Source organism: Neopelma chrysocephalum, unplaced genomic scaffold (genome assembly GCF_003984885.1).
Source record: "Neopelma chrysocephalum unplaced genomic scaffold, ASM398488v2 Primary Assembly neopelma1_97222, whole genome shotgun sequence".
NCBI classification, from domain to species: Eukaryota; Metazoa; Chordata; class Aves; order Passeriformes; family Pipridae; genus Neopelma; species Neopelma chrysocephalum.
In genome coordinates, this window is record NW_020925863.1 from 1,452,307 (window position 1) to 1,474,228 (window position 21,922).

General features: G+C 37.4%; 1 protein-coding gene across 3 annotated transcripts; it reads right to left on the minus strand.

Moving 5' to 3' along the window:
* Positions 1-447: 447 nt before the first annotated feature.
* STXBP3 (syntaxin binding protein 3) lies at positions 448-21,611 on the minus strand. Of its 3 annotated transcripts, none has more exons than XM_027671933.1 (19): positions 21,494-21,611; positions 18,505-18,554; positions 17,708-17,789; positions 16,217-16,293; positions 15,519-15,597; positions 14,063-14,163; positions 11,961-12,115; positions 10,954-11,044; positions 9,899-10,023; positions 8,365-8,469; positions 7,816-7,873; positions 7,530-7,595; positions 7,012-7,092; positions 6,242-6,380; positions 5,609-5,715; positions 5,070-5,168; positions 4,100-4,185; positions 3,562-3,710; positions 448-1,862 (listed from the first exon to the last, which is right to left on the minus strand). In XM_027671933.1, exons 1-19 carry the CDS (start codon positions 21,534-21,536, stop codon positions 1,771-1,773), a joined length of 1,785 nt encoding a protein of 594 aa, XP_027527734.1. In that variant the 5' UTR covers positions 21,537-21,611; the 3' UTR covers positions 448-1,770. The 3 variants fall into 3 exon arrangements, with proteins under 3 accessions (XP_027527734.1, XP_027527735.1, XP_027527736.1); XM_027671934.1 differs by having other exon boundaries at positions 21,490-21,543; XM_027671935.1 differs by lacking the exons at positions 9,899-10,023; positions 10,954-11,044.
* Between the last annotated feature and the right edge of the window lie 311 nt (positions 21,612-21,922).

Genomic DNA, 21,922 nt, shown 5'->3' on the forward strand with positions numbered 1-21,922 from the left:
TAGTCATTACTAAGTATCATTTCTTCCCACATTTTAGCAGCAGCTGCTTAAACACACCAAAACAGCCTCTGCACCTGAGGCATCTACCTGCAAACATCACGCTAACATACCAAGTCATAGTTCACATTTGTAATTATTTTGGTTTTACAGTGCTCTACATTGAGAATTGTTTGTTTTTATAGTTACAAACTAGAATTCAGAAAAATGTTATAGGTATTTCTGCTAATTTTTTTAAAGTTTTGATGCACGTGGTGTTTGATGAACCAGTTAATTCTAGAGTGTTGTTCCTGTATTCATATTGAAAAAAAAGTCAGAATACATTCAATTCCTAACTCATTTAGGTGCATTTGAAAGATAGAGCCACTTATTCTCACCATGCTACATGTGCTGCAACATCTTAGAATGTAACCTTCTCACCTTTTATTCCTCTCTAATGTGTGTGGAGGGGAACTTAACCTTTTTCCACCTTCTAATTAACCCTGAATGATCTTACCTAGCAAAAATATTCTCTTAACCTGCTAGTTAAACTTAGAGCAAAATAAAGAGAAAAGAAACAAATCCACCTTTATGCAAAACAAGAAATTAATTCCTTTATGATTGGGAAAAATGTAAATAAAAAACCATGAGTAATCTGTTTTTTTCATTATGACATTTCTCTCAGCTTCTACATACAACAAACTAACATTTCAAGGCACATAAATACAACATCCCTTCAAAAGTTTAGTAATTTTAATTACGTAATTTTTAAAGAGAAATCTAAACATTACCAGTGTTACAGAATTCACACAGTTTAGATTATTCCTTTCAATGCAAATTTAAGTATTTCTTTCTTAGTATGTAACAAAGCAGAAAAAAGAGTAAATTCTCTTGAATACATCAGGTTTTGTCATTTGGTTTGCTTTTAGCTTTTCTTTTTTAAATTACCAAGCCATTTGAAAGATTCAACTGCTTCCCTTCTTTTCCTCTCTTTTTCCCCTGCCTCCACTTCCTCAAGAAGACATGCTTATAGTTTTGGAATTTCTGTATCACAGGCAATTCAACTTCTAACAGATGCACTATGTAGACACAATCATAAGGAAGTTGCTAAGAAATTAATTTTTTTAAAAAGCTTCATTAATAATCCCTGTATATACTTAAATATAAAGTGTACTTCAGTGCACAGTTGACAGCATTTCTTCAGTTATTTATTGTGATTAGAACTGCTTAATAGTTCTGTGATTAATTATCTCCCTTACCCAGCACCATCTAAAAAGCCTTTAGATTTTTCACAATTAAATATATTTAAAGAATTTTCAATTAGTTACTTTTAAAGAAAATATTACAATTTAAGACATTGCATTTGTATGAAACATTTTTACCATAAACCCATATATACAAATTTTCTCCTGAAGCCCCTACCCAAGGGCCTAGGCCCTTTTTATTTCAGTAATTTTTAGAAATAAATTCTATTATATAAAGGTTTCACAGTTCTCAAAGACAATTCCAGTTTATATATAGTCACAATAACTTTTAGCATAATTTCTTAGGAACAAACATGCCCTTTTGAAAAAGCGCTTATATTATAATATTAAATACAACCTAAGAAACATACGTGTTTAGTTTTTCTTGTCTCTGACTTCTACTTCCCAAAAAGCAGCAAATTTAAATTATAACATGACTTTCCATTAGTCAGAACCATGTAGTATCATAGTGCAGTGTTTGGAAAAGTCAGCTCCATTAGAGTATGTACATACTGTTTGTCTCTGTAATGCACCATAAACATCACCATATCTATTCATCCTTAATGGAGACCATATCCTTGGGTTTAGTAAGGCTCTTCACTTCATCCAGTAGTCTTTTAGGTGTCAAAATATGAGTAGAACCTGACAAAAGAATATAAGTATTAACTGTGTCAGTCAAATTCTGACTTTCAGACATTCCCTCTTTAAAACATCAGTGACATGCTGGTGTGTTTTTACTGTACCTGCAAAACTGACAAGTACAGTAGTTCAAAGCATGTTCATATAAAACACCATCCTATAAATGTAAGTGTTACCATTAGGTAGGAAATGTCCCTCTCCCACACACACATCCAGATCAGGACTCGTGCTTGGAATAAAAGTTTGAAGTCCTGCTCTGCTCTGTTTGAAACAGAGCTTGAACCTGGGCCACTTATGCTGTCCCAGCCTGCAAGAAATCTCCCCAGTGAATGACAGGCTTTACCCTAGAATCAAGAAACTACCTGGATTAAAGGTCATCACAAACAGTAGTTTTCCACAGAAATATCAGTTACAAAAAATTGGCTTTTACTGACTAACATTTCTGTGAAAAATTTACAGCAAATTCCCAGTCTTGAGCAGCAAAGAAAATCCTTAGTATTCTTCAGGAGTGCACAACTCTCTCTCTTATTCTCATAGAGAGTAATTATAACTTCTGCCATGAAGGGTCACCCTACAGTTCTAAAGGCAGTGCTTAACTGTTTAAGATTACAGCTGTCTGGAACTTTTGGTTTTAGCAGAGTCACTAGTGGGCTAGTATTCCTTGAGTTCTGAATCACAAATGCAGCAAAATTTTAATCCTGCATTAAGCCACATGGAAATCTGGCAAATTTCACCTTCCCTCAAAAATCAGGATTACAAACAAAACTACAAGAATCATCTCCAAACAAAAGGGAAGACGGTGCTGTGGTTAGTGCCAGATACCACAGTGAAAGAGTGACCACTAAACATGGTTTTGTAAACAAGTCTCAGATGAAGAAACAGTCTGGTTAATCTGCATTTCTGTTATCCTGGTCTTTCCGTTGCAACTCAAAACTAGGTCAACTAGGTTGACCTACCTCAACCACCATCAATGAAACCAGCAAAGAAAAAATTAACCAGAAAAACCAACCACACACACAAACACACCTACAACACCCCTGACTATTTAGAGGTAAAAGACTCTAGATCTCAGAATCAAGGTTGTCATTGTTTTAGGAAAGGATTTATTTAAAATCATGGTAGATAAATTCAAGCCTTTCTGAAACTCAAGACCGAATTTAACTGCCAGAAAGACATTTTAAGCAATTTAAAATGCTTTAGATGACCCTGCACCCAAATATCAGCTGCCCCTGCAGATGGATACAAGTCTCTGGCAAGGTTCTGTGTTTAGAGCTCTGTTTTGATATACTGTACTACTTCCACAAGCAACAGGAGTAGCAAGGGTCACTAAAGGCAAAGCACAGGCAGATGCAAAAGTTGTGAGGCAGCTGTAATGCAAGGAAATAGAGGTATGTTTAAATCCTTTTTGCTACACTTCAACATATTTCTCTGACATGATTCATGATGGTTTTTCTGTAGAGCATAACTACTTTTTTTGTCCTTAATACCCTGTTGCAAAAAAAATCCTCTAAACACCAAGCAGTCTGACCAAAATAAAAAGATGTTTCTAAGTGCATAGTTTTAAGCAATACACTGGCTATAATATTAGTGTACTGAACCATCACAGGGCATGTATGAAAAACAATCCTAATGATGATCTTACATTTTCCAGAAGCACATGTAGTACAGTGCACACACCATCCTTCTCCCAAGGCAAGCTTACCAATAACAACTTCACAGGACTTGTAGGCTTCAGAAACCTCATAAGCACAGCGCATCTCAGAATATGTGACTCCCCCAATCACAAATATAATCAGCCTTGCACTGCTCTTCCGCTCCTCTCTGTAACTACCCTTAGGTTTCTGGCGTGCACTGTAAAAGATTTCAGAAGATGACATTTATCCAGCTTTACTGATTCATTTTTGGTTAAAATTATATATTTAACAAGCAGTTAATTCCTGTCATGCAGTTCATGGTTTGATTGTAATTTCAGCGAAAGTATTTAGATAAATTGATAATTTATCAATTATCAAAAGGGAGGTACTCCAAGTAAGGGTCTAGATGACTAAGAAGAATTATTAAAATAACAACCAAGTTCAGTATGTTTTAGATTAAATAAAAATATAGGCTTGAGACTTTGGCATTACCTTATATACATTATTTTACCATTTAGTAAGCACACTTCCATAACTCTTTAGAATGTATATGACAAAAATACTGAGAAAGGGGTAAACTATTTTTCAGGAAATAAAATTATTTACCTTACTGCTCCTGAACCATTCCAGGTGGGAGGACACCGGGAAGAATAAGGCCAGTCTTTTGAATCTAGCTTGTTTTCTATAGCATCCTGAAGGGCAAAACAAAGACACACTTTAAACAGCCTTGTATAGACCTAAAACCCACCAAGTTTCAGCTTTCAGTAAGGATGTCTACCCGGAATTTAATGCCAACACATGCAGCTTAGAATAACCAATTGCAAGTCGCATCTCATGAACAACACTCCGATGTAACAAAGTGCTAGACCACATAATGCTAAAATGTATTCTAAGTCTTTTGCGTATCACAAGGAACTGGGAGTACATGTGCTTTTTTTATAAACACAATATTGATTTAACTATTCAGATTTTACAAGCAGCTTTTCATCTGTAACAATCCTAAAGCATTTAATTTCTCTACAGCAGTGTATGAGACAAGTCAGGGTCCACTAAAAATACAAATGAGCATGTGAAAGCCACCAAAATCTATGAATTACAGCATTGGGTCAGATTAAAGGTCCGGTGAACTCACTACCCTGTCTGACATCAGTCACTAATTGATGCTTAGGAAGAGGTTTAAGAATAAAGGAATTACATTTCCAGCAAGAAACATCTTCCAGTCTCTACCACATTAGTTTAGATTTGAATTGCAGTTTAAAAACCCACTGGAGGAAAAAAACCAAAAAAACCCCAGATCTTTAAATTACACTAAACACTACCAATCACAGGACAAGCTGTTCTAAAAGACCTCTTGCTTTCGCTTTCATTTGCTTCACCTTTAAAATGACCTCTAATAAAGAGCATTACTAGCACACAGCAGTCTAATGTTCTGTATTACTGACAGACTAAAAAAAGATAACTTTTTCGCCAGATGTATTTGACAACAGTAACTCATAATAGTATGGACTGGCTGTAACTGCTCATTCAAGTAAATTTCTGCACTTCACCCATGAATTAATTAGTTGGTCAAATTTACCTCCATAACATCTTTGATAACAGGTGTCCACCTAGAAAGCTGAAAGGTTTCTTCTGAAGAACGGTCCCTTCTTGGGTATTTATGCTGCTGAACAGCAAACTGAAAAGATTTTCAAAACATGGTTGCATTATAAAGTGTATTTGGACTTTTGAAAATTATTCGCAGTCAGTAGTGGAAGGAGGGGGCATCAGTAGGAAAATTTAAAGAAATAATAATAATGACAAAGAACAACAATTAATACCTATAGAATTCAGTGTACACTAGAAATAATAATTTCAGAGACAAGGAACTGAGTAAGTTGGCACTTTCCAAAACCAGCTAGGTCAAGTCACCATCTCATGATTGTAGAGGGAACATTATGGGTACCTTACTTTAAACAATTAACATGAATAATTTTCAAGGGATTTAGCACTTAAGAATTCCTAGTAATTGCCTGTTTCCAAAAACAGACCTGGATAATACTACTAGGAGTTGCTGAAAGAGCTGTAGACAAGTGCTTAGGTGGTAGGAACTTAGAAAATAAATAAATACATTCTTACTGAAGAGATAACAGGAACATCAAGGTATTTCCAATTTTTTATCATATCACTATCACTTTCTATGTGCACATTCTGGATCAGCTTCTCCAAGTTCTCCTGGGTAGTTCCTTCAATATATGGAAAACAGACAACTTAATTACCAAGAGACTGTAAGACCAATTTTGTCTCACACTTTCTGGGCTGTTATTTAGGCCAGGATTTTTTTGTTTGTTTTGTTGTTTAACATAATATTATATTTTAGATAAAATTTTGTTTAATGGTGCATTTTTGAGACCAAAACTCAATATTGCTGCAGATTCCTCAGACCAGCATTCTGCCAATTTCCTCCTCTTCTACTACAAATTCTTCCCCGCTGACTTAATTTGTGAAAACAAGAAAACAAACTATTGCACACATCCAAGAATAAGAATGATGCTAAGACACAGTATAAATCTGCACTTGAATTACATCTCTTAACTCCTTATCAGTAGGATCTTTGCTACCAATTTGAGCGCAGCTACAGAGGATGGATAAAATTTATTTCAAACTTGGCCATCAACTCCAATATTAACTTATATTAACTAAAAATACCTATCCTAAAACTTGAGTTCAAGTTAATAGCATTGAGGAAAAAAATAGGACAAGTTATCATACCATTTGTGCTAAAGATATATAGCAGAATAGCTCTGATTTTGTCATAACTCTCGTGACTTTTGTTGAGCAGAACTGGAAGGAGGACCCTCATGGAGTCTTTCACTTTTTGACCTTCTGCATCAGTTCCAAGAGCCAAGTCCTAAATTAATAAAAAATAAAAGCCCACACACAATGGTTTTAGAGAGTAATCATTAAAAAGCACATTGTTTTGTGTGTTTTGAAATGCATTTTTATGAAACCACAGGTTTTGGGAAACAATCAAGCTGCATCAATTTAAACTCAGTATGACATGTCTGACATTTATTTCAATACCTGCAGCATTATAATAACTCTACATAACACTGAAAAATTTAAAACTGTTTGATATCTAGAATTCTCAGAAATGTAGCTTACAGTTTTTTACTTGAGATTAATAGTACAATGTAATGCCTCACCCTAACAGGTGCTTTTCCCAGACATTTTAAAAAGGCTTCCACCAGCAGAACATACTACAGCAACTTCACAGGAGTTTTGAACAAAAAACCAAAGATTATCTTTATACAAATCAGCCATATTTCAAGAAAAAAACCCCAAACTCTAAGAATACCTCCGTTATTGGCAGATTAAGAGCCTTGTACATCTCAGTTTTAATACTAGTACCTCAAAAACTGACTGCAAAAAAAAAAAAAGGCATGAGATTTTCGTCACTTAAAACAAGCCTCTATTCCTGCAAACAAAAAATCTGTATTTGAAATAAGTTGCTGCTTGGGTTTTGGCTTTTTTAAACATACCTGTTCAGTTTTACAGAGCCTTTCTATGTTAGATTTGAATTTGCTCATGCAATCTTCTGCTATGTTAAGATGAACAACTTGCTATAAGACAGAAAGAAAGGAAAAAAAAAAGAAAATCACAAGCTGCCATAAACTTTACGGTCTTTTTTTAACATACCAATTATTTTTACTGATTACAAGAGTCAATCCTTCAACTATCCTTCAGAACCATCATGCATTTTCCCTGTTTTACCCTTCACTTAGAGACCAGCCCCGGTAATACCTTTTAAAACATTAAACACTAATGCGATATTCAATCCTCAAAGCACACAAATAATATGATTTTTTTAGTTAGTAAAATGAAACACCTGGAAACAAGTTTTCTTCTCCAAATTTTACAGTAGATGAACATACTGGAGAACAGCTATATAGCACACTCAACAGGAAAACAACAGAATAAAGCTCGACTTCAATAACACAAAAAGTTAAAGTGCACAGAAATATTTATTGTGACGTTGTAATTACAGAAGACTCCTTACCTTACTGATCTCTTTACGATACTGCGGCATCCTTTTCATCAGCTGGGACAGAGCAGAGAGCGATAACTGCGAAGAAATGATACAAGTTGAAAATTTGCCACCCCCCCAGTATTTGAAATGCTTATCTCCCTTCTTGTTGCAGCCTTTCTTCCCCCACAACCCTTGAAAATTCCAGTTGAGAAAAGCCTCAATGTCTGTAATAGGTCAATGAATTAAACGGATCTGATCAGCTGAAAATAACCGAATTACCAGGAAAGACAGCAATACTTTAATTTAAACAACTTACTTTTCCTTCTGCTTCTTTTTTTTTTGATGACATCTCTTTCAAAAGTTTTGGTATTTCCCTGAAAAAAAAAAAAGAAAAATTATTGAATGCAACAGCACAGAAGTTCTTAAATCTTTTCTTAAACTCTTAAAGGAACTGTACAAGAAGAACTTCTGAATGAAAGTAAAAACTTCAAATACAGGTCTCCTTCAGTGAAGAGACCATTTTTTTTGTGAAAAATTGCAAGTTAAACTTATGATATCTGCATAATGTCATTTGATGTAACAGCTTGCTAGTACTTTACACAAAATAATCCCTTCAGATGCAAAAGATTTGAAAATACTTCCCAGGAAATTACTTTATTTCCATTTTCCTCAAGAATTGTAAGTAACATTAGCATAACTGTATACCTTGATACGTAACGTATTTTGGAAGCACAGTTTCTTGCTGGCATGCAATGAAGTCTATATTACAAACCATCTTCACTACTACCTGTATTCCTACCAAACAGCTCAAATACCTTCCCTCTCAAAGAAACCAAGTGGTTGGGTTTGTTATTCATTCACATACTCTATCACATCTGCAATATGCTTGTGCCGCATCTTCACCCAGAGGTCATCATCTTCCTCCAAAATTGCCTCCTTTTCCTTCCCAGCAGATCCTTCTGTTTTGTATCTTCCAAGAGAAAATTCAGACGGTAATTTGGTTTTTGGGTTTCCCCTAATTCTCATTACTTATTACAGTATTATTTGTTACAGTTTAATGAACGTGAATGGTAACAGCAGTAACATACAAAGGTTTTAATTTACAAGCCGAGCTATTGCCTGACAAAAATATAATTAACAGAAGGATTTTACAGATTACATCTTTGAACATAGAAGAAGCAGATGAATTTTAGAATGGTTCTTTGGGGCAATAGCTTCTGGACATTCTTTTAAATCAATAGTAACTAGAGATTTAATCACACATTCACATGCAGCTCCATTTCTCTTCAGCTTTCTATGTCAACTTCCCTCTGGTTTCAAATGCAAACTGCACAAACAACACACTGCAACTGCAAAGTGCAGCTGTCCATGTGTACTATAAGACATTTCATAACTGAAGGAAAATGAAGTCCCATTCACCAACAACACAGACTAAGCAGGACAAATTGCTTCACATATAAAAAGGAACATGCTTCACACCATTACAGAGCAGTTATTACTTGGCTATAAACAAAGCTCACGATAAACCTACAAAGCAAGACAACAAAATCATATTACACAATATTTTCACATTTACAGAAACTCACATAGTTGCCAGAAAGCAGAATGAAAAAAAAAATCACAAGATTAATTGTGAAAATCAGATCATGGCTACCTATAAACCATACTCTGCTACATCTTCATACCTGGTGAGTCTGAGATTTATAGAACTCTGCACTTTCTATTAAAACATTCACTCAGTGCTTCCAACCAAAGACAGGCATTCCTGTTTGCTTGACCAAACAATGAGGCCATTGGGTGTCATTTGCTGTAGAGGGTCATCAGAAAGCAAAGTCCTACCAAAATCCTTGTTGTCAGAACAATCTGACAGCAAAGTACGTAACTTACACAAATCACTGTTACACTGTTCCAAACAGTGCTTATGAACTGAACATGACTTACTTAAATGTGCACTTAGAATAGAAACATGTACATTTTAACAACTACACAAATTAAATGACTGGAGCTATAAAACTGAGCATTTCTGAGAAATAACCAAGAGTTTTCTCAGTATGCAATTACTGGTCTAATTTGTCTTGTTATGCCAAAAAGGTTGAGAATATGAAAGAAAATCTAGAGAATCTCAGTGTGTACTATAACAAAGTTCTTGGTTTTTAAAAAAAATGCAATTCATTAGACCCAAAACTTAACAAAAATGATATTTAGATCCTACCTAATCTCAACTAAGTGAGGAAGTTAAAAAAATGAAGTTACAAATCCAAGAGGAAAGAGTCATAAGTGAAGCAACCATTATGTAAAGGAGCTAATATTGCCATGGTGCAACTATGCTAAATAACTCCAGAGATTTTATAATCAAGAGTAAAGGGTTTAGGTTTGTTTTTTTTTTTTAAAGTACTTGCTTGTAAGTATCGTTTTCAATTGGTAGCAGGTCATACGCCATTGCCTGGAAGGTGAGCTCATGAAGTACAGTTGATACTGGATCAAAGGCACGATCAATTATTATTAGTTGGGAGTGGGTTTTAGCCTAAAAAGCCATCAAACAAACATGAAGAAGTTAAGACATATAATACAAAGTTAATGCATGTTAAATCTATTTACATTAAGGTTACAGCACTGCAGATATATTTTGAAAAATAACTGAAAAAAAACTGAAGTATGGTCCAAGTGTTTATCAACATTAATAACAACAAACATTTAAATTACATACAATGGGTTTAAATATTAATTTTAAGGCAATACTCTCAGCAACCTGAATTTTGTTCATCTAATGAACAAAAAATGTAAAGGAAAAAAAAAAAGGCCACCCACTGACTTTTCATAGGTAACTGTGTTGTTCATATTTCAGAGTCCATTATCTATACAGTGCTGCAACACAGGAAAAAAATCTCCAAACATTCAACTGAAAGTTTCATTTTGGGATTTAATAAAGTGGCAGTAGCAGCAGGTACATTTATTTCTGTAGCAGAGTACAAAGTCACCAAGTCAGAATAGTTTAGCCTATGCTTTTGTGTTAAAGCAGCTGCCCTAATCAGCTCTGATCTGTAGGGACAGATCAAAACCATTATTTGCAAGAACAGCTGTATCTTTATGGACAATAAATCCCTTCAGGAAAGCCATTTTAATTCTGCAGGGAAGTCCCCTCTACACACGGCCTTATGGAAGGTGATATTAAAACAAAATTTGTCCACTTGTCCTCAGGTTTGCATCATCCCCTATATCATCACAGGGCTAATTTTTCAAGTAAAATCAGTTTTTAGCTTACATACAGATTTACTGTATCAGCTACTACCTCTAAGTTGCTATCATACACAAAAACAACTAAATGGCAATTAGTTGCCTTTATAATTAAATAAAATCTGGGTTTGTAGAACCTATTGTCAAAGCCTGTTTTGAACATGATTCTTTTTCCCCAGACTTAAAAAAAAGTAGCAAACATTTTAAGTTCACTTTCTACCTTTATTTGGCTTTTCTCATCTGTTCTGTAGTAGTTTTCAAGATTTTTTTCAACAAGCTGTGCAAGTTTGCTGGCTCTATCAGATGGTCCACTGGGAAAAAAGGAAGCATGCAAAAAGAACTTAAATTTCTTCATCAGTGCACTAAGATGCTACCTTTAAAACAGAAAGAACTCCCTAGATTGATCCTCTGGTTTCATGAGCAGTTTCTGAACTCCATTCTAAGTCTTTCCAATATATTTTCACGTTTACATTATGATTCCACTCTTTGAATGCTTCAGGTATTTCACACAGCAGAAACAGCTTCAGCCAAAAGACTGACATGAGCTGGCATATGGCCCAGCACCTAAAAGTCTCACTCAGAGGCAGGAAACAAGAAAGAAAGAAAAAGAAACAGTCAAGGAGTTATTTCTTTGTTACCTTTGCAGAGAATAAGGCACCACTTCACATTACACCACAGAATGCAGTTCTTGAACACAATTTCAGATGCCTACTTTGACATCTTAGATACTAATCTGTACTCCTTTTCAAAGCTCAAAGGAGGCATTCTTCTCAATATCTCTACTACAAGAAATCCTGATCCCATCTGCCACAGCAATTTATGAATTTCTTGGCACCAAGTGAAGCTGCAAATCTACAAACAGCAGCAGTTCTCTTACAGGATTATGCATCTGGTACACAGGAATGCAGCATATCAGTGTGTCATCCTACTGACCAAACATGAAACAAGCCATTTAGAACAAAACAGGGTCTAGCAAGTACTGTTCTACAAATGTACATGGAGAAATAACTCACTGTTTTACCTACACTTCACAAATTCCTATCATTCCATATTTCAGGAGTTGTGGATTAAAAACAATTAATCCACAATTACAAAAATAAACCAAAAAAAACCAACCAACCAAACTATGCTGCAGCCTCAAACTATGACCAAACAATGTGGTAAGCACTAGAAGTGAAAGCAATTACACTGTAAAACACTGGTTTTATATCATACTCCTTTCTATACCTTTTATATCGTACTCCTGGATTTTCATCTAGTGTGGCACATAAGGTAACAATTTGTTCAGCCATTACTTGCATTACAGCATCTTTATCCTTTGTCTTTTCCAGAGTCGGACTGTAACAGCGGTAGAATGCATCTGGGACATTGAGAATAAATACCTATGGAGAGCACAAACAAGGAAAAAGGGGCCTAAATTGCACATATCTAAAAATATTGTAAAAATCTTGCTAGTAATTTAAAACTAAATGCTGTAAGAGAAAGTCACACATAATATCACTGAAAAAAAATTAATCCCACACTTCATTCCTCCTTCCCTGCCCTGTTGAGCTCATCAGCTTCTTGTTCTCACACTCTTTTTCCCTATTACTCTCGTCTCCTATGTAAATTACTATATTTTTCAAATTGCTTACTGCCTGTTCAGATGGAAGGAAGGAAAAGAGATCAGGAAGAACTAAGTCCTCTTCAGTGTCTTGTACAGAGCCACACAATACAATATCACAATAATTATAGAACGTATGGAGGTTAAATTTAAAATAAAATTTTATGTATTGTATCTGCTTATTAGATGAGGACTTTACCTTCAATAACTGAAATTTTTTAAATGCATTAAACCTTGATAAAAGAAGCTTAGTACTACAGAGGAAAAAAAGTTTTTTCAACAGTTTTGTAAATGGAATGCAAACACAGAAGCAATGCTATTGTCAGTAAACGAATTTTCTCCAGCTTCAGATGGACTCTGTAACTACAGAGCCAAAGAAGAACGTCCATCCAGATAAAGATGTTTGCTTCATTCGAGTACATAATCACCTGGACTTCGCCCACTCTGATTATTCACCCTTAGCACCCCAGAAAGCAGGCAAACCAGTTAACACTGCTCCTTTGCTAAGGATTTAAAATGTTCTCGCAACCCAAAATAACTAGAACACAAAAATACACCAAAACCAACAAGAGTGTTGTTCAACTGAAGTGCTGCTTATTTTCAACATCAGAAAACTAGTCACAATTTCTCCTCTGACAGTGAGACCTCTGGAGAACCAGGACCACATAATTTTCATAGGTCTTATTTGGTAGAGTATTTCTGAAGAGCAGCCTTGGCAGAGCTCCCCAAAACAGTTTGAAACAAAACTTGGGAGCATCGACCTCACTGGAAAGCAAACAAACAAGCCACCACACTCACTATTCTCTGATGGCTTCTCAACCTAAAAAATAAAAAAACCTTTATAATAAAAAGGAGTCTGTCTTCAAACTAGGAAACTGCATCACAGCGACACATGGCCAGCAGCAACCTCTCCTATATTCACCTGCTACTTGGTATATTGTGACCCCCTTGTTCATAATGTTTGATGTAGGAAACATTCATGGTTAGTTCTACAACTCTCAGTACTGGACAGGGTTTGGAGGCTTCACTGTATTAGTATCAGTGTGCATTTCAGCCTTCTGTGTCTGATCAAGAGCATCAGCAACAAATTATTTCTCAACACAGCACCCACTGTGCGGCTGCACATTGAAACCACTCATTGGTTTCCATTGGTGGTCTCAAATTTTTCACTGAGAAAACAGGGATTTCCACGTTCTCCTCTCACTGAAAAGTCTCTCAGGTTGTGGTAGTTTCTGTTTCCTGTTTTTTGTAAGGCTTTCATTTTGTTCCCCTCCCTTGCCGTTCTCTTAATGCATTTGTTCTTCTTTCCTGATTTTCACCAAGTAGTTAGTCCTACTTACTCCTAATTCCTATGCACCAACCCACCTTGTCTGCCAAAGTAACACCTCAGCATAAGCAGTAACATAAACTCTCCTGTTTACTGAAGACAAACCAGAATATTTGCCTTCTCTTAGGGAACAGATTCCTTCTTTAAACTCCCTACTCAACTGACACTAAGTCTGGCAAACAGATCACGCACAAAGAGTAAACCTTTCAGTATGAGAGCATTTGTTTTATCTGAAAAGCACAGACAAGCGCTGGAAATGTGCCAAAATGGTAAAACATCTCACATACAGTTTGCCAGTCAAAAGCTACATTTTATTTCATTGTTTTCTAGAAGGTCAGCAACACTTGAAAATAATCCTCCAGACTGTTTTTTGCTGTTAAGATTAAGAATTAAACTTACCTGAGACTCATAAGGGAAGAAGGAAATATTGATCTCCTTGCATTTCTTTATTGATTTTGCACATGAAGATTTAATTTTATTGAAGAGGTTGTCAGGACAAACTAGGGGGAAAAAAAAGACTAAGTATAAATAATTTGTGCATATTCCAGCTGTCAACTCACTTATGAGCTTACAGTATTCAGAACAGACAATTCTAAATTGAGAACCAATTAACCGTAAAATACAAAAAAAAGTTGCCTACTCTTCCTAAAGTGAGAGAGAACATATAATCAGTATTTTGTGTTGTTCAAAAAGCACCACTGGTCAATTTTTAGTAGCTTTGTGCAAGTGAAGTTGCAGAACACTCAATAACAGTCTGCAGCTGTGAAGGATGCTGATTTTATCAAAGCAAAACTTTCTGCTATTTATTCTCATAAAGGAGAGAAAAAACGTTTCCCAAGCTACAAAAAAGGTTAAATGGAGAAATAATGTGTACATATCTAACAGCAAAACACAGAAATACAGAATTGAATATAGGTTTCAAATGTGTTCCACTACACTTCCAGGCTACACTGGATCCCAGTCTAGAAACTGAATTTAAGGAATACATGGACAACACGAATACTACACAGACTTGCAAGCGACAGAGCTATTTCTCTAACTCAGGAACTATTCATCTCAACAGGAAAAGTTTTAACAAGTATTCAAACTGAAAGCTTGCCACTTGCAACCAAGGAACATAGAGCAAGACAGTATTTTTCCAGAACAGTAATTGCTGCTTCAGTGTGAAATGAACCAAGAAACCAAGAGTTTTGAATAGTAATTTGATAACTGCTTTGAGAACATACAGTAGCAGATATGCACAATGCACAGACATCCACAAAGACAGTCACAACTCAGGCCCTGCCTTCAGCAGCACACTTGGGCTTTTTGTTTTCCCTTCATTACAGACCATTTTAGTCACGCTGACTGACTGCGGGGAACATGCAGTCACATTAACCCTATTCACACTCATTGTCTCTGCTGTAGGCCCCTTCTTCCAGGCAAAGGGAAAAAACTGGCTCACAAGTCTGAAGCAACTACCTGAAATAACCAATTACTAACAGTGCTCTTGCAGAAAGTTCTCATGCATATTTATTTTGTTTATGTGGAGATACATAGTTTTACTTGAATTGTGTTCCTCCACACTCTCCAACGCAGGTGAAGACTGGAATACTTAAAAATAAAACTCCATATCCTAAATTAAAAGCTGAGGAGCAGAACAATCAAGACTGGTAATTGTGAAAAATTACTATTGCAACACAGCATGGTGACCACAACCTGGCAACCCAAATATATGGTTAACAACTTGAGTCTCAAATCTTCTCACAAGAAACAGGACCTCAACTTTTCAGGTACTCAACTATAGGAAAGAAGTGAGGAGCTTACATATTTACCTATATAAAGTTATCAAACTACAACACAAAAGCTTACTTACAGTCAGTGAAATAGACATATGCTGCTTTGTATCTGCTGCACGATTTATTGATGAAGTCATCAATAAGTCCATCTACAGACTTTTGGGGATAGGAAAAGCAAGGAAAAAAACCATCATGACAGTGTTTTACCTTTGTTCACAAAGCAGATAAAGTTTCTCCCACCCTATTACCAAGTCCCACTTAGGAATACTGAAGTTCAACATACAAGAAAACACTTAAGCTTGAGATTTTTAATTCCACAGCAAGAATAACAAACAGTTACAGATGGTCAGTCATGCACCAAGATCACTTTAGGAAGCACACAAATCAGAGTACTTGTAAAATTTCCCACCTATATGCTGAGATTTATTCTCTCAAGAATTTTTAGGAAGTAATAGAAATCTTATTAGAGCCATTACTTTGAATTCTATTTTTCAATTTATTGCATCATTATGTGATACAATGTCTCTTTCAGTGAGGTTACAATAGCTAAGCAATGAAACAGTGCCTCCATTGACCACAAGGTACTTGTTTGTAACATACTCTGGTAGCACAGCATTTTCTTTTTGTTATGGGAAATGAAGCATCACACGGAGAAGTATCACTGAAAATGCAAAAGTTAAGTACTGTATAGCTGTACATAGTAAATAAACATTTTAAAATAAGATTTTTTTTTTCAGTCTGAAAGATCTTGCAACACTTTCTTTAAAATACTAACCTTTTTGGTGGGAGTTATTAAATATATTGCTTTCATGTGTGGGACAGGCTCACGGTTTTTATATACATTCTCCACCACTATAAAGTAAAAAATATTACATTTTTATAATTAAGAGCATTATGCATCTTTAAGGAAGGCAGTAGAGAGTTAATAAAGTAACAGCAATCAAGTTGTCCACAATATTAGAGGCAAGGACATACCTTCCGCCAAGAGAGCCCTGATTTTTCTTTCTTATTTTAAATGCGTCAGGTTACCACAAGACTTCTTCAACACTCAGCCTAGTGACAACTAAAGTAGCAGGACTAAATTTTTCACAGGTATTCTACACAAGCAGAGTTTTGAGCTCACACAGAAAGATATGGCAAAGCAAACATGCTCAAATTATGGGGGCCAGTACAAACTGTCTTGCAAGAGAACTGCCTTGGCAAGATGGTTCTTTTTCCAGCACACTGAAGGAGAGGGAGAGCAAAATTATGCAGGGCATCATTTTGGACTACAGCCTCTTCTGTCCTTTGTTTGCCTATTTCCTGGGCACTTACTCTGTTTCAATATAATTGCAGGCACAAATTAGATATTTTCAGCAAATCAGCTTCACTCAACTCTTGTTTTTCTCTGTTTAATAAAGTCATTAATATATAGTGTTGCAGTACACTAGCTTGAGAATGCAGAGGGATTCTTGTGGCTCAGAAATTTTGTGTGGGAGGAATGAGGAAGATAAGTTATGTCAGACATCTGGATGTTGAAAGACAGACTCTTTTCAGCAGTGTACTCACTAAAAATAAAAGGCTTTTCTTAATGAAGAGGATACATGCTCACTGACAGTTTCTCACAAAGGATAAGTAGTACCTCTTATGATTTATAACACACTCCAAAAAAGGAAGTTGATACAGTTTTGCTATTATACTTCCAGAATAATCATCTTACACTGAATAATTGAAATAAGAAAAGTCTTGCTACCTGTGAAAAAAAATAACCAAGTCTAAACAATGCCCTCTTACAAATGCATTTCTAAAAATCTAGACCTAAAGCTAATTAAAAACTAGATCACTTACATTTTGTGCATTTATTTCAATCTCAAAAACAGGCACTAGCAAACAAACACCCACTCCCCCTCCTAAAACAAAAATCACATACAAAAATACCCAAAAACCCAAACCCACCACACCAACCAAACAAAAAAAATCTTAAAAGCACAAAACACTGAAAAACAAACCAACCAACCCTTACAGCAATCTTTAGGGAAAAAAAACATTTAAAAATGGATCTGAACTTCTAGGCAAAGAAACATTTATTTCTTCATTAAAAAAACAATAAATCACAATTGGGTAATTACAGTACAAGCCAGAAAGTCTACTAGTCTAATATCCCATAGCCACTTGTCTTCATCAACCAAATAAAGACATTTTTCTGGAAGGGTACCATCCATTTCACTCCTTCCCTTTTTCTTACCAGGATATTACCATCTGTAACATTAATAAGAATTACACTTACCTGTGATACCCTCTGCCAGTAGATCAGTCATTTTGCAGCACAGTGACAGTAATTTAGTAGTGTAATCATCTAAAAGCATTATCTAAACATATTGAAAAACACACAAGTATTTAGGTAAGTTGATCAGCTATAGCAAACCCATGTTATTGCCTTAACTTGCCGTGGAAATTTGAAGCTGAAATCTATTTCATTACTTTATATCTTTTCATTACCTGCATACAGCAATACTGCAGAAGAAAATCAGTCTCAAACAGCATTAGAAGGCAGCCCCCTACATGCAGGATATTCAAAGATGAGCTTCATCTTAACTAAGTAGCTTGTCCCCCCTACTCATACTAAAAAATACTTTGAAACTTTCACTTGGGCACAAGTCTTTTGAATTCTTGCTAATATACACAATGGCCTGCTTAAATATATCTGTACTTATTCTAAAACTGTTTTATAGCTTAAGCAGCTCAAATGGGTGAGTCCACATGTACTGGAGTGCGTATAATTTATGAAAGTAATAAAGTATAAGCCTTTGAAAAGAAAAGTGGAGATAAACAGTTTCTAATTTTTTTTCAAAACTAAAAAAAATAAGAGACAACTAACTATTTGTTCTCCCTATACTAGGCTTCAGATTTTTCAACATGTATTATACAGTGTTCAGAGTTACCAAACCTCAAATCTATCACTTGGATAGAAAACAATCTTAAGTGAAAATACCAGCCATTGTTTATTTATTTGTTCTCTACTCAGTGATATAGATTTCTTGTTCAAGTGATGACAACATTCTTACAAAAATAACAAAACTGTACCTTCCATTCTTCCTCTTTCTTGAAGTCATCAAACACTGCTGATTTTAGCTCTGTAAGAAGAAACAGTTTCTCAGTTAGAGGAATTAAATTGTTACTAAAAAAGAAAAAAATAATTCACTCATTTAGATTAGTATGTTTAGAGGCCTAAAAAGAATAATAAAAAAACCCCACATCGATAACTATGTCCACAGAATTCTTGACCACAAACTGTCCCTGCCTGTTTCTAGGTCTGTACACAAGGTGTAATAACAAATCTTTAGCCTCGTGAAAATTTTATTAACCTCCATATTTCTGGAGAACATTCTTGCCAATTAATTAGTCCTTAGCATTACACAGAGTTCTTTTTAATAAGCTGAATGCCCAACAATCTTGTCCAAAAGCTCAAATATATTTTTTCTACAATACTGTATTTTGTTTGCCTATAAAATAAACCAGAACATACAAATGCGTAATTCAGTTGTCTTGAACCTCATTTCTGTAATTAAAAAATTGAAGTCCATTTTCTCCCATGATAAAAAGAAACTTTACTCCAAGCTATCAGTGTACTAACACAGTGTACTTGCCCGTGTAACATTCCAACAATTTGTTTTGCCCTCAACCTGCAGCTGCCTCACCCAAATAACTGACCTAGGTTGCTTTACAAGCTCTTAAAATCATCTCACTACTCTCCAGCAAGCATTCTGAACACACCAAAAACCATCACAAGTCCAGGAATGATTAGTGCTCCATTTTTGTCCAAGTTTTCATTTTCTTCTTACAAATTTCATACCAATCACACATCCTGAATACGTTTTCTAGTTTTGTCTTCTTTGAATTAGTCTAGAAAAGCATTTTTTCTTCTACCTTTACTTCCTGATCTAGATAAGAACTATACACAAGGCTGCAGGAACTGCAGACTGCTAAATCCCTATGTGAAAAAATAAACAAACAAACAAGGAAGCCACGCCTTGGCAAAGTCAGTGACACACTTTATAACAGTTTATAACACACTTCCTGAAGAAAGGACTGTAAACAAGTGTTACAAAAAATAAAGTTGCAGAAGTGCCAAAATTAACGTAGCTATCTGTGACTAGGCTAGAACCCATTATACAAGTCTAGAACAGAATTCCTTGTGGAAAAACTTTATTTACAGATAGACACAGAGAGCAGCTGTATATAGCTAATGTCAGGATTTTATCCACAGGACTACTGCCTCCTAAACACAGGTGCTTCCCCTACCCCCATAACTGTGAGCTGACAACAAACTTGGGTGAATTAACTTTCCCACATACTTCTGCTTCAATTCAGTCTAAAACTGCACCTAACAGAAGGGGCTATCACAATGGCACAGAGGGGTTTTTAACAGCACCATGACATAGCACACGTACAACTCTCTTTGTACACACACCACAGGTACTTCTGTACCTATTCACAGAACAGGAAGAAGATACACATTGACACAAACTGCCACATAAACCACCAACACCACTGACATACTATTTTCAGACAAACCAGCTTTTTAAAAAGAAAAAAACACCAATATGTTTGCTGAACCATTAAGAAGCAGCAGTTTATGGCCTTCAATTACCCATAAACAGAGTGCCACACTATATCTAAAACTCAGTTCATCAATTTTCATTGTTGTTGAAATGGAAAGACAAGAGTAACTAATTATCTAACAAAGCATTCTTTTCATGAGACACCTCAACTAAACTTGCAATATAAATGTTTTATTATTTACATTGCTTCACCATCACTCTAATCTTCATTCCTCAGTCTTGTCCGCACTGGCAACACCATTTTCAGAAGTCCTTACAGGCCCTGGTAACACTATAATGCTTTGATCGCATTCCTTCCTTGAGATGTCCAAGTCTTCTACAAAATATCTCAGGACAAAACGGTGGCTTTACAGTCAAAGGCACACATAACCTAACAGACCAAGACAGGAAAAGCAAAGCAGCAAAAGTAAGGATTTCTAAAGGTCAAGTTGTAAACAAAGGTATCTAATTCATACAAGCAGGGTATAGGTGCCAGCAATTGAGTACTGAACATCAGAGAGACAGTCTTTCCTCTTTATATCCTCTTCCAGAGACACAAGCAACCAGATCAGAGCTTTCAGGTGGAAGCAGAGGAGGAACAGAAAGAAGACAGCAGCAGGACCTTCCCATTTCAGTGACAGTCACTAGGCTGGCTGAACAGCTCATGGAGTCACAACCCCAGTACAATTAAGCCCGGGGTGAGGTGGCTGCTAATGTCTTTTCTCAAAGGTCTCACACTACCTGAAATACCATGAGCCCTTCTACTGCAGCAAGGAAGGGAGCAGTTACAATTTCCTTTTCTGTAACAAACACCAGCAGAACCTGCTCCTAAACATGGAGATAAAAATCTGCAGTTCATTTGTAAGACTACGTGGGAACACCTTCAACTTCTTCTGCTGAAACCGTGAAGCGCAACACAGAGCGGGCAGTGCCGCTCCGTGACACACACCCGAGCCCCTCCTGAGGCCGGAGCGCTCTCCAAAACCGCCAGTTCGGATGCAACAGAGAAGTCCTGGAAGAGCTGGCTTCAGTTTAAGCTCTCCAAGAGCCGGCCCGGCGGGCTACAGCCTCCAGAGCTCACCCTTATCTCGGAATGAGGCGCGAGCGTCTCTATCCAGGCGCTGTCACCGCAAGGCGGGGCAGCCACCTCCCACCCCCGCGATGAGTCACCAGGTGTAGCAGCCGGGGAGAAGCCACCACCCACAGCCTCCGCCGCCCACCCGGCTCCCCGCAGGACCGCCCGGGACCGACTCCGCTCGCCCTCCTCGGCTCCGACAACAGCGCGGCTCCGGCCGCGGCCCCGGACCCACCCCGGGCGGGCAGGGCACCCCCGACCCCACACGGCGGGATACGCGCGGGCGGCGCCCCGGCGGCGGCGGCTTCCAGCCGGCCCGCGCACACCGAGCGGCCCCGGGGCGCTCCCGGCCCGGGGCGGGGGCAGCAGCCCCGCACTCGCTCCCGCACTCACTCACTCTGCCACACAGCGCCCTTCAGCCCCCGCACCGCCGGCGCCATCTTGCTGCCAATCCCTCCTGGCAGCACTCCCTTCCCCTCCCTCTTCAGGGACGGCGGGCGGAGCCGGGCGGCGGCGGAGGGCACTGCCTGCTCCTGGGCGGGGCGGGCTCCTGCCGGCCGGGACCGGCCCCAAGGGGGCCGGCCCCCCTTCCTCTGCCACCATGGGGTCTGTAATTCCCATTGGGGAAGCGCTCGGTGACCAGGGCTCGTCCCCTGAGGAAGGAGTTTCCTGCTGCTCACCTGTCAGCAGGTGAGCCCGGGACCCGGGCGCCGCTCCCGACCCCCGCGGCGGCTCCTGGGGCTGCGTGTGGAGCAGCGGGGGGAGCTGGAGACCGCAGAGCCGGGGGAGCGCCGCGAAACTTGCCGTGGTCCCGGGTCCCCTCGCG

Bases quoted from the DNA above. Each gene is read 5' to 3' on its own strand.
- STXBP3 (XM_027671933.1), bottom strand. From the start codon at position 21,536: ATGGCGCCGGCGGTGCGGGGGCTGAAGGGCGCTGTGTGGCAGA. The intron at 5,716-6,241 runs GTATGATAACTT...CATATATTGAAG, and splicing joins ATATATCTTTAGCACAAATG to GAACTACCCAGGAGAACTTG. The intron at 3,711-4,099 runs GTAAATAATTTT...AATCTTTTACAG, and splicing joins AATGGTTCAGGAGCAGTAAG to TGCACGCCAGAAACCTAAGG.